General features: G+C 55.4%; 2 protein-coding genes across 5 annotated transcripts; one reads left to right on the plus strand and one right to left on the minus strand.

Annotated features, from left to right (window-relative positions):
- Positions 1-406: 406 nt before the first annotated feature.
- On the plus strand, positions 407-2,874 carry SLC16A11 (solute carrier family 16 member 11). 2 transcript variants are annotated; one of them, XM_055256752.2, is made up of 5 exons: positions 407-720; positions 976-1,183; positions 1,422-1,565; positions 1,732-2,499; positions 2,587-2,874. In XM_055256752.2, exons 2-5 carry the CDS (start codon positions 982-984, stop codon positions 2,814-2,816), a joined length of 1,344 nt encoding a protein of 447 aa, XP_055112727.2. In that variant the 5' UTR covers positions 407-720; positions 976-981; the 3' UTR covers positions 2,817-2,874. The 2 variants fall into 2 exon arrangements, with proteins under 2 accessions (XP_055112727.2, XP_055112726.2); XM_055256751.2 differs by having other exon boundaries at positions 407-1,183.
- Positions 2,875-4,101: 1,227 nt separating this feature from the next.
- SLC16A13 (solute carrier family 16 member 13) lies at positions 4,102-8,745 on the minus strand. Of its 3 annotated transcripts, XR_010117961.1 has the most exons (5): positions 7,860-8,745; positions 7,564-7,707; positions 5,919-6,656; positions 5,134-5,258; positions 4,916-5,042 (listed from the first exon to the last, which is right to left on the minus strand). XR_010117961.1 is itself a non-coding variant. In XM_055257847.2 (4 exons), the coding sequence occupies exons 1-4, from the start codon at positions 8,056-8,058 to the stop codon at positions 4,840-4,842; spliced, it is 1,284 nt and encodes a 427-aa protein (XP_055113822.2). In that variant the 5' UTR covers positions 8,059-8,745; the 3' UTR covers positions 4,102-4,839. The 3 variants fall into 3 exon arrangements, 2 of the variants coding, with proteins under 2 accessions (XP_055113822.2, XP_063484441.1); XM_055257847.2 differs by lacking the exon at positions 5,134-5,258 and having other exon boundaries at positions 4,102-5,042; XM_063628371.1 differs by having other exon boundaries at positions 4,952-5,258.
- Positions 8,746-11,092: the final 2,347 nt, after the last annotated feature.

An 11,092-nucleotide genomic window follows, 5' to 3' on the forward strand; every position in this document is an offset into this window, starting at 1 on the left:
GCCACCACGCCCGGCTAATTTTTTTGTATTTTTAGTAGAGGTGGTGTTTCGCCATGTTGGCCAGGCTGGTCTCGAACTGCTGACCTCAGGTGATTCACCCACATCGGCCTCCCAAAATGCTGGTATTACAGGCTTGCACCGCGCCCAGCCTGGGGGTCTGTTATTCTAAGCACAGAGCTGGCACTCAGTGGAGGTCTGTGATCTGATTGATATCCGAGATTTACCTGGTCCTCAGCAACGTTCCTGAGAACAAAACTACTCATCCCCTCAGGCTTTTGGGGCCATCCCTATTTCCACTCGTTGGCGGTGGACCCTGGCCTCGCTGGGGTTTGCAATCCGCTTGTCTCCCCTGCGCGCAGCAGGTGGCAGGTGCATGGGTGCGAGCAGGGCAGGGCCCCTCGGCATTCATTCCTCTCCGCTCCCTCCTCGGGCCTGGGGGTTGTGTGTGTACATAATTCAATCCCCGTGGGACTGGCGTCTGGCCTCACGCGCGTCTTGGCGGATTGGCTGTTTCAGCTCGCCCCCGCCCTCCGTACACCTCGCGTCCCAGGTGGCTCAGGCCCCTGTGGTGATCTCTGTTTACCGAGAGAGCCTGTCCAAGTTGGGCTCCATCGCTGCCCTCGCTCCCCTTCGGGGCCCCCGCCCGCCTGGGAAGCAGAGAGAAAGCCGGGCCCAGCCCTTCCTCGCCCTTCCCCTCCCCGCACCGCCCGGAGAGGTCGGGTAAGGGGGAAGGAGTGTGCGTGGGACGGGGAGCCTCGGGCCTGGGGATCTGGCTGTTCCCGTCCCCGTATCTAGCGCGGACCCGGGGGTTCCAGCCCTAGGCCAGGCTCCGGCTCCCTCCGCCCCGCGCCATCGCGCTCGGGGTGACGGGCCCACCCCGGGCGAGCAGCCAGAGGCTGGATCTCAGGGATGCCAGCTCCCCAGCGGAAGCACAGGCGTGGAGGCTTCTCTCACAGGTGTTTCCCCACTCCGCAGACGGCGATGACCCCCCAGGCCGCCGGACCCCCGGACAGGGGCTGGGGCTGGGTGGTGGCGGCCGCAGCCTTCGCGATAAACGGGCTGTCCTACGGGCTGCTGCGCTCGCTGGGCCTTGCCTTCCCTGACCTTGCCGAGCACTTTGACCGAAGCGCCCAGGACACTGCATGGATCAGCGCCCTGGCCCTGGCCGTGCAGCAGGCAGCCAGTGAGGGGGGCCCTGAGGCGGGAGACGGGAACTGGGAGGAGGAGTTGTGAGTGGAGGGATGGCAGACCCACCTGATTACCCGACAACCTGAGAAAGGGCGACCGGCTCTAGAAAAGAGTGCATCTTGAGGTCAAGGAGAAGAACCATTAGTTTGAGGGAAGCAAACAGCCAATGAGAAGTGTTAAAGAGAGTTTGGGGGCCCGGGGGCGTGTCTTCCGTTGACTCCGCCCCCTTTCAGGCCCCGTGGGCAGCGCCCTGAGCACACGCTGGGGCGCCCGCCCCGTGGTGATGGTTGGGGGCGTCATCGCCTCGCTGGGCTTCGTCTTCTCGGCTTTCGCCCGCAGTCTGCTGCATCTCTACCTCGGCCTGGGCCTCCTCGCTGGTGAGGGAAGTGGGATGCCCGGGTCATTCAGGGTGAAGGTGGGGACAGGAGCTTGTTGGGATCTGGGGTAGCGAACGAGGCAGGGGCCTGGTGCGGAGAGCCGAGTTGGGAATGCTGGGGCGGGCGTCCTCAGTTCTGGCCCCCATCCCCTCCCATTCATTCGCAGGCTCTGGTTGGGCCCTGGTGTTCGCCCCTGCCCTAGGCACCCTCTCGCGTTACTTCTCCCGCCGTCGAGTCTTGGCGGTGGGGCTGGCGCTCACCGGCAACGGGGCCTCCTCGCTGCTCCTGGCGCCCGCCTTGCAGCTTCTCCTCGATACTTTCGGCTGGCGGGGTGCTCTGCTCCTCCTCGGCGCGATCACCCTCCACCTCACCCCCTGTGGCGCCCTGCTGCTACCCCTGGCCCTTCCTGGCGACTCCCCAGCCCCACCGCGTAGTCCCCTAGCTGCCCTCGGCCTGGGTCTCTTCACACGCCGGGCCTTCTCAATCTTTGCTCTAGGCACAGCCCTGGTTGGGGGTGGGTACTTCGTTCCTTACGTGCACTTGGCTCCCCACGCTTTAGACCGTGGCCTGGGGGGATACGGAGCAGCGCTGGTGGTGGCCGTGGCTGCGATGGGGGATGCGGGTGCCCGGCTGGTCTGCGGGTGGCTGGCAGACCAAGGCTGGGTGCCCCTCCCGCGGCTGCTGGCCGTATTTGGGGCTCTGACTGGGCTGGGGCTGTGGGTGGTGGGGCTGGTGCCCGTGGTCGGGGGCGAAGAGAGCTGGGGGGGTCCCCTGCTGGCCGCGGCTGTGGCCTATGGGCTGAGCGCGGGGAGTTACGCCCCGCTGGTTTTCGGTGTGCTCCCCGGGCTGGTGGGCATCGAAGGTGTGGTGCAGGCCACGGGGCTGGTGATGATGCTGATGAGCCTCGGGGGGCTCCTGGGCCCTCCCCTGTCAGGTAAGGACCTGAGCTCGCAGATCTGCATACTTCTAGCCTCTGCTCCTGGGGTTCGAGGCTTCTAAATTCCCTTACCCATCTCTTCAGGCTTCCTAAGGGATGAGACAGGAGACTTCACCGCCTCTTTCCTCGTGTCTGGCTCTTTGATCCTCTCCGGCAGCTTCATCTACATAGGGTTGCCCAGGGCGCTGCCCTCCTGTGGTCCAGCCTCCCCTCCAGCCACGCCTCCCCCAGAGAGGGGGGAGCTGCTTCCCGCTCCCCAGGCAGTCTTGCTGTCCCCAGGAGGCCCTCGCTCCACTCTGGACACCACTTGTTGATTATTTTCTTGTTTGAGCCCCTCCCCCAGTAAAGAATTTTTATCGGGTTTTCCTGAAACCACCAACTGTTCACCAATCTAGGACCCTGAAAATATTCTACTTAAGACAGCCAGAAAGGCTGGTTCAAAGGAACAGGATCCCAGAAGGCCCTGGGTGTGAAGAAGGGTGACTGTCCAGCCAACCCATTTCTCTTTGCCCAAGTCCTGGCCGTAACAGGGAATCTTTGTGAAGTTGTCTGGCAGCCAGTTTCAGTGTGTTGCTGGGGTTGGGGGCGGGTTGCTCGTGGGTGCTATCTGCCCCATCTTCATGTCCCTTACCCTAGTCCCCAGACCTCCCAGAGTTAACTTTTCCCTGCATTTCAACCTCCTTCTATGGGCCTGAGGGAAATACAAGAATCCTAGGCCCAGACTTCAGCTCTATCAAAGCTATTCACACATCTATACCGTGTCCTCAGCATTCTCACAATTTCTTTTCTTTTCTTTTCTTTTCTTTTTTTTTTTTTTTTTTTTTTTTTTTGAGACGGAGTCTCGCTCTGTCGCCCAGGCTGGAGTGCAGTGGCGCAATCTCGGCTCACTGCAAGCTCCGCCTCCCGGGTTCACGCCATTCTCCTGCCTCAGCCTCTCCGAGTAGCTGGGACTACAGGCGCCAGCCACCGCGCCCGGCTAATTTTTTGTATTTTTAGTAGAGACGGGGTTTCACCGTGGTCTCGATCTCCTGACCTCGTGATCCGCCCGCCTCGGCCTCCCAAAGTGCTGGGATTACAAGCGTGAGCCACCGCGCCTGGCCTTTTCTTTTTTTTTTTTTTTGAGACAGAGTCTCGCTCTGTCGCCCAGGCTGGAGTGCAGTGGCATGATCTTGGCTCATAGCAACCTCCGCCTTCCGGGAGTCAAGCAATTCTCCTGCCTCAGCCTCCCCAGTAGCTGCGACTATAGGCACACGCCACCACACCCGGCTAATTTTTGTATTTTTAGTAGAGACGGGGTTTCACCATCTTGGCCAGGCTGGTCTCAAACTCCCGACCTCATGATCCACCCGCCTCGGCCTCCCAAAGTGTTGGGATTACAGACGTGAGCCACCGCACCCAGCCCTCAATTTCTTTTCTAAGCCACAGGGATAATGGGGAAGAGGGAGGTATGTGGTGGTCGCCTGGAGAGCAGATTCCAGGGTTAAAATGCCTTGGGTCATCAGAGCTCCTGGCCACTCTCCTCCACTTCCAGGCATGACTCCATTCAGCCAACCCAAGCATATGGGCCCCAGCTCATTTTGAGGCTGTGATTATTATCCAATTTTCTTATTTGATTTTATCTCAAAGGGACAGTTTTGTTTCCCAAACATGTGTCTTCAGAGAAGAAACTTAGGAGGCAACACTAGAGATGTTATATAAAACATGATAAGTCTCTTGGCCTTTGATTTTCACAGTTGATTCACAGCTCAGTGAAGCAGGAGCTCCCGGATCCTTCAAAACTCCTGGGTCCTTTAGAAAAGGTTAGGGGAGGCTGGGTGCGGTGGCTCACGCCTGTAATCCCAGCACTTTGGAAGGCCGAGGTGGGTGGATCACAAGGTCAGGAGTTCGAGACCATCCTGGCCAACATGGTGAAACCCCGTCTCTACCAAAAATACAAAAAAAAAAAAAAAAAAAAAAAAAATAGCCGGGCGTGGTGGCTCCCGCCTGTAATCCCAGCTACTTGGGAGGCTGAGGCAGGAGAATTGCTTGAACCCGGGAGGCGGAGGTTGCAGTGAGCTGAGATCATGTCACTGGACTCCAGCCTGGGCAACAGAGCAAGACTCTGTCTCGGGAAAAAGAAAAAAAAGAGAAGGTTAGGAGAGGAAAGGAAAGGAGGAGAAATAAGAGTCCTCAACAAAATACAATGGGTTGGCACACACATTGCAGGAGCCCCAGGCCTGCTCTAGGGGGAGGCAGATCAAGAATCTTAAGGCACTGTGGTTCTATGGAGACCAAGATGTGACAAGCGAAGACCTGGAGCTGTCAAGCTCTGGCTTTCTGGGCCTGACTCTGTGGAGTTCAGTCCTCTTCCAGCCCCTCCTTCGGTAGGGGAACTTTAGTATCCAGTGCTTCTGTTACAAGGTCCTGGGGCCTGGAGGTAGTAGTTGAGAAGCAGGAGAAGAAGTGGGGCAGGGTGAGGAGAATTCCACTCCCTGAAAGAAGGAAAGCCCCAGCCACCACAAAAGAAGCCGTGTAGTTGCCTGTCACATCCCGGAGGTAGCCTAGGTCCAAGAGAGAAAAAGAATACACGTGAGTGATCTATTTGCTGGGGCTGATGGCTCAGATACATTTTTGGGTGGAGGGAAGACTTACCATCTCAGAGGAGTTGGAACTCCCATGGAATAGTTGGATAAACTTGATAACACTGGTTTCCCAAAAGGGCCTCAAAAGTTAATTTCAACCACCTCCCCGCCTTCAGAAAGGACCTCCAAACCAGCCTGCAGGGATTTGGAGATCCAGATTGAGTCAGGCATACTTGTGCCTTTCTTTCTGGCAACTGTGGCCTTTCTTTTTTTTTTTTTTTTTTTTGAGACAGAATCTCGCTCTGTCGCCCAGGCTGGAGTGCAGTGGCGCGATCTCGGCTCACTGCAAGCTCCATCTCCTGGGTTCACGCCATTCTCCTGCCTCAGCCTCCCGAGTAGTTGGGACTACAGGCGCCCGCCAACTGTGGCCTTTCTAAAGCTTCAGTTAATGGGTAAGAGGAGATAAAGGTCTGAAAGTTCTGGCACCCTGAGCCAGCAGAACTTTGACCAGGTGCCTCAGATACCTGGTTTGGGGCCCAGTAGGCCAAAGGAAAGGGTGCACGCTGGAATGCTACGTCTGTGTCTGGCCAGGTTCTGCCAGGTCCTCTGAAAATCTGAGCTGTAGGCGCCCTGCCAACGGTTCCACTTAGCTTCTCTTTGTCTTTCCACTCAGACTTTCCCAGCCCCAAGTTCTTTGCCCCATGGACCCATTTCAGGGATGCTATGGTTGGCCACACAGGCTGTGTACTGTACTATACCAGAGGGCAATATTCACATACACTGTAATGAGAAAGTACCCTCCCCTAGCTGTGCAACATGGCAGCCATCACCCCCTGGGAACCTCATTCCACTTACCTGACAGAGGAGGCCCCAGCAGCCCCCCGATGCTCTCTATCATCTGCAACAGGCCCAGGCCACAGTAAATCCTTCTAGTTCCTACTAGTTCAGGCAGCACGGAGAAGGCCAGTGGGGCCAGAGCCCCTGATGTGAAGCCGTAGGCCACAGCCAGAGCCACCAGGGCTGTGGGAGCCCGAGCTACAGGGAACAGGGCTAGTGACACCCCAGTCAAGGTGGTCCAGAGCATCAGGAGTCGTGTCACAGGCCCTGGGAGTGCATCTCCCAGCCATCCGGAGACCACACGCCCCACGAGGTCAGAAATAGCAGCAACTGAGAGTAGGAAGGCAGCAGGTAGTGGGTCCCAATCCAGGTCCTGGAGATGGGCCACCAGGTGGAGATAGGGAATGAAGTAGCCAGTGTTGATCAGGGTGAGGGCAACAGTGTAACGGAGGAAGGGGCCATGATGGATGAGAGAGGTGAGTTGGGCCCTGGGACCACCCACAGCAGGGTCCTCAGCCAGGGAGGGTGGGCGGAGGAGAGCACCACAGGCCACCAGGTGGAGGGAGAGGGCAGACACCAGCAGTAGGGACCCCCTCCAGGCGTAGTGGCTGAGCAGCCACTGGAAAAAAGGGGCAAATGCAAAGGAGGAGAGGCCCACGCCTGTCAGTGCCAGCCCTGTGGCCAGGGATCGACGGCGAGAGAAATAACAGGACAGGCAGGCCAGGGTCGGAGCGAAGGTCAAAGCCCAGCCAGAGCCTGTGAAAAAGAAAGAAGTGGTGTTGAGGACTCTTAGGGAGCTCAAGGCACCCAGTAATCCCCGCATTGCCCAGCAGCAGAATGTAGCACTTGCTTGGGAGTCCCACAGACCTGGGATACGATCTTGGCTTGGATACTTTCTAGCTGTGTAACCTTGTGTGTTTTACTTAACACTCCCAGCCTCAACCTTCTCAACTGCAAAATGTAATAATACACTTTTTGGGATAGTGGAAGATTAGAGACAAAGTTTGTAAGGTAGCTAGCACAGAACTTTGGAGTTAGACCTGGGCTCTACCATCTCTGGCTGTGTGACCTTCATTTGCCAACTTGTATAAGCTTTAAAGCTTTTCCTCAGCTGTAAATAGAATAATGATATCGATTTTACAGTCACAGTACCTAGCACCTATTTTTTTTTTTTTTTTTTTTTTTTTTTTTTGAGACGGAGTCTCACTCTGTCGCCCAGGCTGGAGTGCAGTGGTGCGATCTCGGCTCACTGCAACCTCCGCCTCCCGTGTTCAAGCGATTCTCCTGCCTCAGCCTCCCGAGTAACTGGGATTAGCGCCACCAGTCCCGGCTAATTTTTGTATTTTTTGTAGAGACGGGGTTTCACCATGTTGGCCAGGCTGGTCTCAAATCCTGACATCGTGATCCACCCGCCTCGGCTTCCCAAAGTGCTGGGATTACAGGCGTGAGCCACGGCGCCGGGCCAGGTTTCATCATCCTTGAATTTCCTAATTCCTCACCATGTTTGTCGGTTTAGTCATTCCTATTAAGAATTCCCTTCTGGGTACAGGTGCTAGCTAAACTTTCCCTCAGCTTCTCCCCGAACCCTTTGGAAGGAGCAGGAAGGAGGTGAACATCCAACGATCTAAGCATTTGACTCTCCTGTCCTTGTGCAGGCTCTCACCTGACAGCAACCCAATACTCAGGTATAGGTGGGTCAAGGAAGTAGCAAAAGAGGCGAGCAGCATCCCCAGCGCAGCCAAGATGCCTCCAGTCATCACTACGGGCCTGGGCCCGAACTTCGTGCTCAGGGCACTGCCAACAGGGCCTGAGGAAGTGGAAGGGGCGCTGCGAGAAAATCTCAGGCGTCTCCCCACCTAGCATCTCCCGCCCCTCGCCCTTGCCCTTCCCCTTCCCAGTCACCGCATTCCCTCTCCCTTCCGAGGGTCGCAGTCCGCCAGATCCAGGCGCCGCACTCACTCCCAAACTGCTGCACCGCGATTCCTATGGAGGCGATCCAGGAGACGCGCGCTGCCTGCTCCTCAAACGCCGCCACAAACTCCACGAAGAAGACCCCAAAGGAGCGGAGCACCCCGAACACCAGCGCCGACTGGAAGAACGCTGAGAGCACCACCACCCATCCCCAGCCCCCGTCGGGGGGCTCGGTCCTGCGCGCCATCTAAGCCGTAACAGGGCTGCTGCCACCCAGAGCCTCTGCGGGAGCCAGGTTCTGGACGCCGCACCTCTGCACACCCACCCCCGCTGCCGGGTGGCTCGGGGCCGAGAGGGGTTGGAGAGGCAGGTAGAGAGGAAGGTCCGGACGAGGCGGCGAGAGGCCCCTGCACCTTTTCCCAAGCGGGGGCGATATAGGACTGAAGACCTGGCCCGCGCTGGCCGGGCCAGAGTCTCCCGGGGGCGTGGTTCCGCGAGCTCGGAGCTGAGCTAGTTCAAGCCGGGGCCGGATCGGTCCCGGTTCCGTGTTCGGCTGGGAGCCAGAGGGCGGAACTGCGTTTGGGTCACACCCCTGGAGCGCGCTAGTTTCCGTGTGGATGATCTATTTTATCACTGGGGTGTCCGCGCCGGGTCACCCTGGCCAACATCCAGGTCCAGAGCTCGCCAATGAGGACGCGGGGCTCCCGGGCAGGGGCGGAACGAGAAGGGCAGGGCGGGATTTAGGCATTGTTGGGGACCGGCGGTGAATGGGCGCATGCGTAAGGAGGGGCGTTAGGAGGCTGACTAGGTAGGGCCCCACGTGACGCGGGGACTGCCAGGAAGCTTCCGTCTCCTCTTCACCTAGCGGGCCAAGTCCTGCCCGTTTCAGCACCCAGAGCCACACGGAAGGGTTAGTGGTGGGTGAACTGGGTCTGGAGAGGAGAGGACTCTTGCTTTAATGAGGGGTCCAGGAATTGCAAGGCCCTATTGGGGGTAGGGGAGGGGTTAGGAGATGAGACTCAAACGAAGCGTCTGGCGCAGCGCCTGAAGCCACTAACACGCAGCCCTAGAGGCCTGGATCCCTGAGAAGTTCAACGGCTAAGGGAAGAGAGAAGGGGAATGAGTTGGACTCCTGGCGTTCATTTCTGTAGTGGGAACTGGTTCCTGTCACTTCTGTTCCCACTAACAGGAAACCTACAGGTCACAGAGACCAAAAATAACTGAGGAGAGGAAGGGCGGCTGTAAGCTCACTAAGCTCACACGGCGCCCCACCAACACCACCTACCTCTTCCTCACTGGGGCTAGAACCTTTTCCTCTGCCCTCTAGTAACAACCACTTACCAGCTTTTTCGATCTGATGGTGGGGTAGACTAAAGAGACAAACTATGACCCTGGCCACTGGAGCAGTCAGCCCCCTCTTACCCAAGTAGTGCTCAGGCCCCTAGCAAACACTCCCCAGTCCTTCCCAGTCTCCATAACACCAATGGTTTGGATTTCCTGTTCCTTCATTATAAGCCATACTTCCCAGGACCCTGACCTTGAAACCGTGGACTCAAGGTTCACTCCCAGATTACTGGGGAAAGCGGCAAACAAGAAGTGGAGGCAGGGAGGGAGGCTGTGTAGTCTTAAAAAACATACTGAGCCTTAAATAATTTTATATATGGGAAATAAAAGTAATCATCAATAATACACACATATACTTTCTAAGAGTAAAAATGTCAGCTGGTGGGGAATATGCCAAAGATACAGAAATTGGTGTGCCTGTATTACATAGTGACTAAGAACTCGGTCTTTAGAATCAGATCACAGTTCCAGTCATTTATTTATTTATTTATTTATTTATTTATTTATTTATTTATTTTGAGACAGAGTCTTGCTCTGTGGCCCAGGCTGGGTGCAGTGGCATGATCTCGGCTCACTGCAACCTCCGCCTCCTGTATTCAAGTGATTCTCCTGCCTCAGCCTCCCGAGTTTCCAGGATTACAGGCTCCCACCACAACGCCCAGTTAATTTTTGTATTTTTAGTAGAGATGAGGGCTCACCATGTTGGCCAGGCTGGTCTCAAACTCCTGACCTCAAGTGATCCACCAGCCTTGGCCTCCCAAAGTGCTGGGATTACAGGCGTGAGCCACCGTGCCTGGCCCACAGTTCCAATCTTGACTTCATTACTTAACTCGATCAAGATGCTGAATCTCTCAGTTGGTTTCCCCATCTGTAAATTGGGGATAATAGTACCTACTATTAAGGGTTGCCCATGGGGTTCGGTTAGAAAATCCATGCACTAAAATGCTTAGTTTATGTCCTGACATGCAGCAGGAGCCAAGTAATATTAGCCTAGCTGGTCTTGTTGGTCTTATTTTCAACAGGTGATAAGCTGCTGTAGTGGGAAGTGAAGGAAGGTTTTAGTTTAGTGTTTTTTTGTTTTTTTTTTTTGGAACGGAGTCTCGCTCTGTCGCCCAGGCTGGGGTGCAGTGGTGCAATGTCGGCTCACTGCAAGCTCCGCCTCCTGGGTTCACGCCATTCTCCCGCCTCAGTCTCCCGAATAGCTGGGACTACAGGTGTTTGCCACTATGCCCAGCTAAATTTTTTGTATTTTTAGTAGACACAGGGTTTCACCATTTTGATCAGGCTTGTCTCGAACTCCTGACCTTAGATGATCTGCCTTGGCTTCCCAAAGTGCTGGGATTACAGGCATGAGCCACCACGCCCTGCCTAGTTTTTGTTTTTTGATTAAAAAAAAAAAATCGAATCCAGGTCATGGGTTTAAAAAGATTGACAAACAACCACTGCGATGGTTTGAATGTTACCTCCAAAAACTCATATTGAAACTTAATCCCCAACTTGGCGGTACTGAGAGGTGGAAACTTTAAAAGGTGATTGGATGGGATTAATGGATTAATTAATCCCCATGAATTAGCCCGCCATAATGGATTAATAGGTTAACAGATTAACCCCATCATAAAGGACTAATAGGTTAATAGATTAATGGGTTATCATGGGAGGAGAATTGTCCGCTTTTTCAGAGAGATCTGAGCTAGAACATTAGCATACCCAGCCCCCTTTGTCATGTGACACCCTGTGCCACAGAGAGTCCATATCAGCAAGAAAACCTCCTCTAGAGGGTGAGGCCCCTGGACCTTGGATTTCTCAGCCTCCATACTATAAGAAATAAATTCATTTTCTTTATAAATTACCCAGTTTCAGATAATCTGTTGTAAGCAACAGAAAATGAACTGAATGAGACAGAAAATTGGTACCAAGAAGTGGGGTGTTGCTGATAA

The sequence above is a fragment of the Symphalangus syndactylus genome, chromosome 20 (genome assembly GCF_028878055.3).
Source record: "Symphalangus syndactylus isolate Jambi chromosome 20, NHGRI_mSymSyn1-v2.1_pri, whole genome shotgun sequence".
Taxonomy (NCBI): Eukaryota; Metazoa; Chordata; class Mammalia; order Primates; family Hylobatidae; genus Symphalangus; species Symphalangus syndactylus.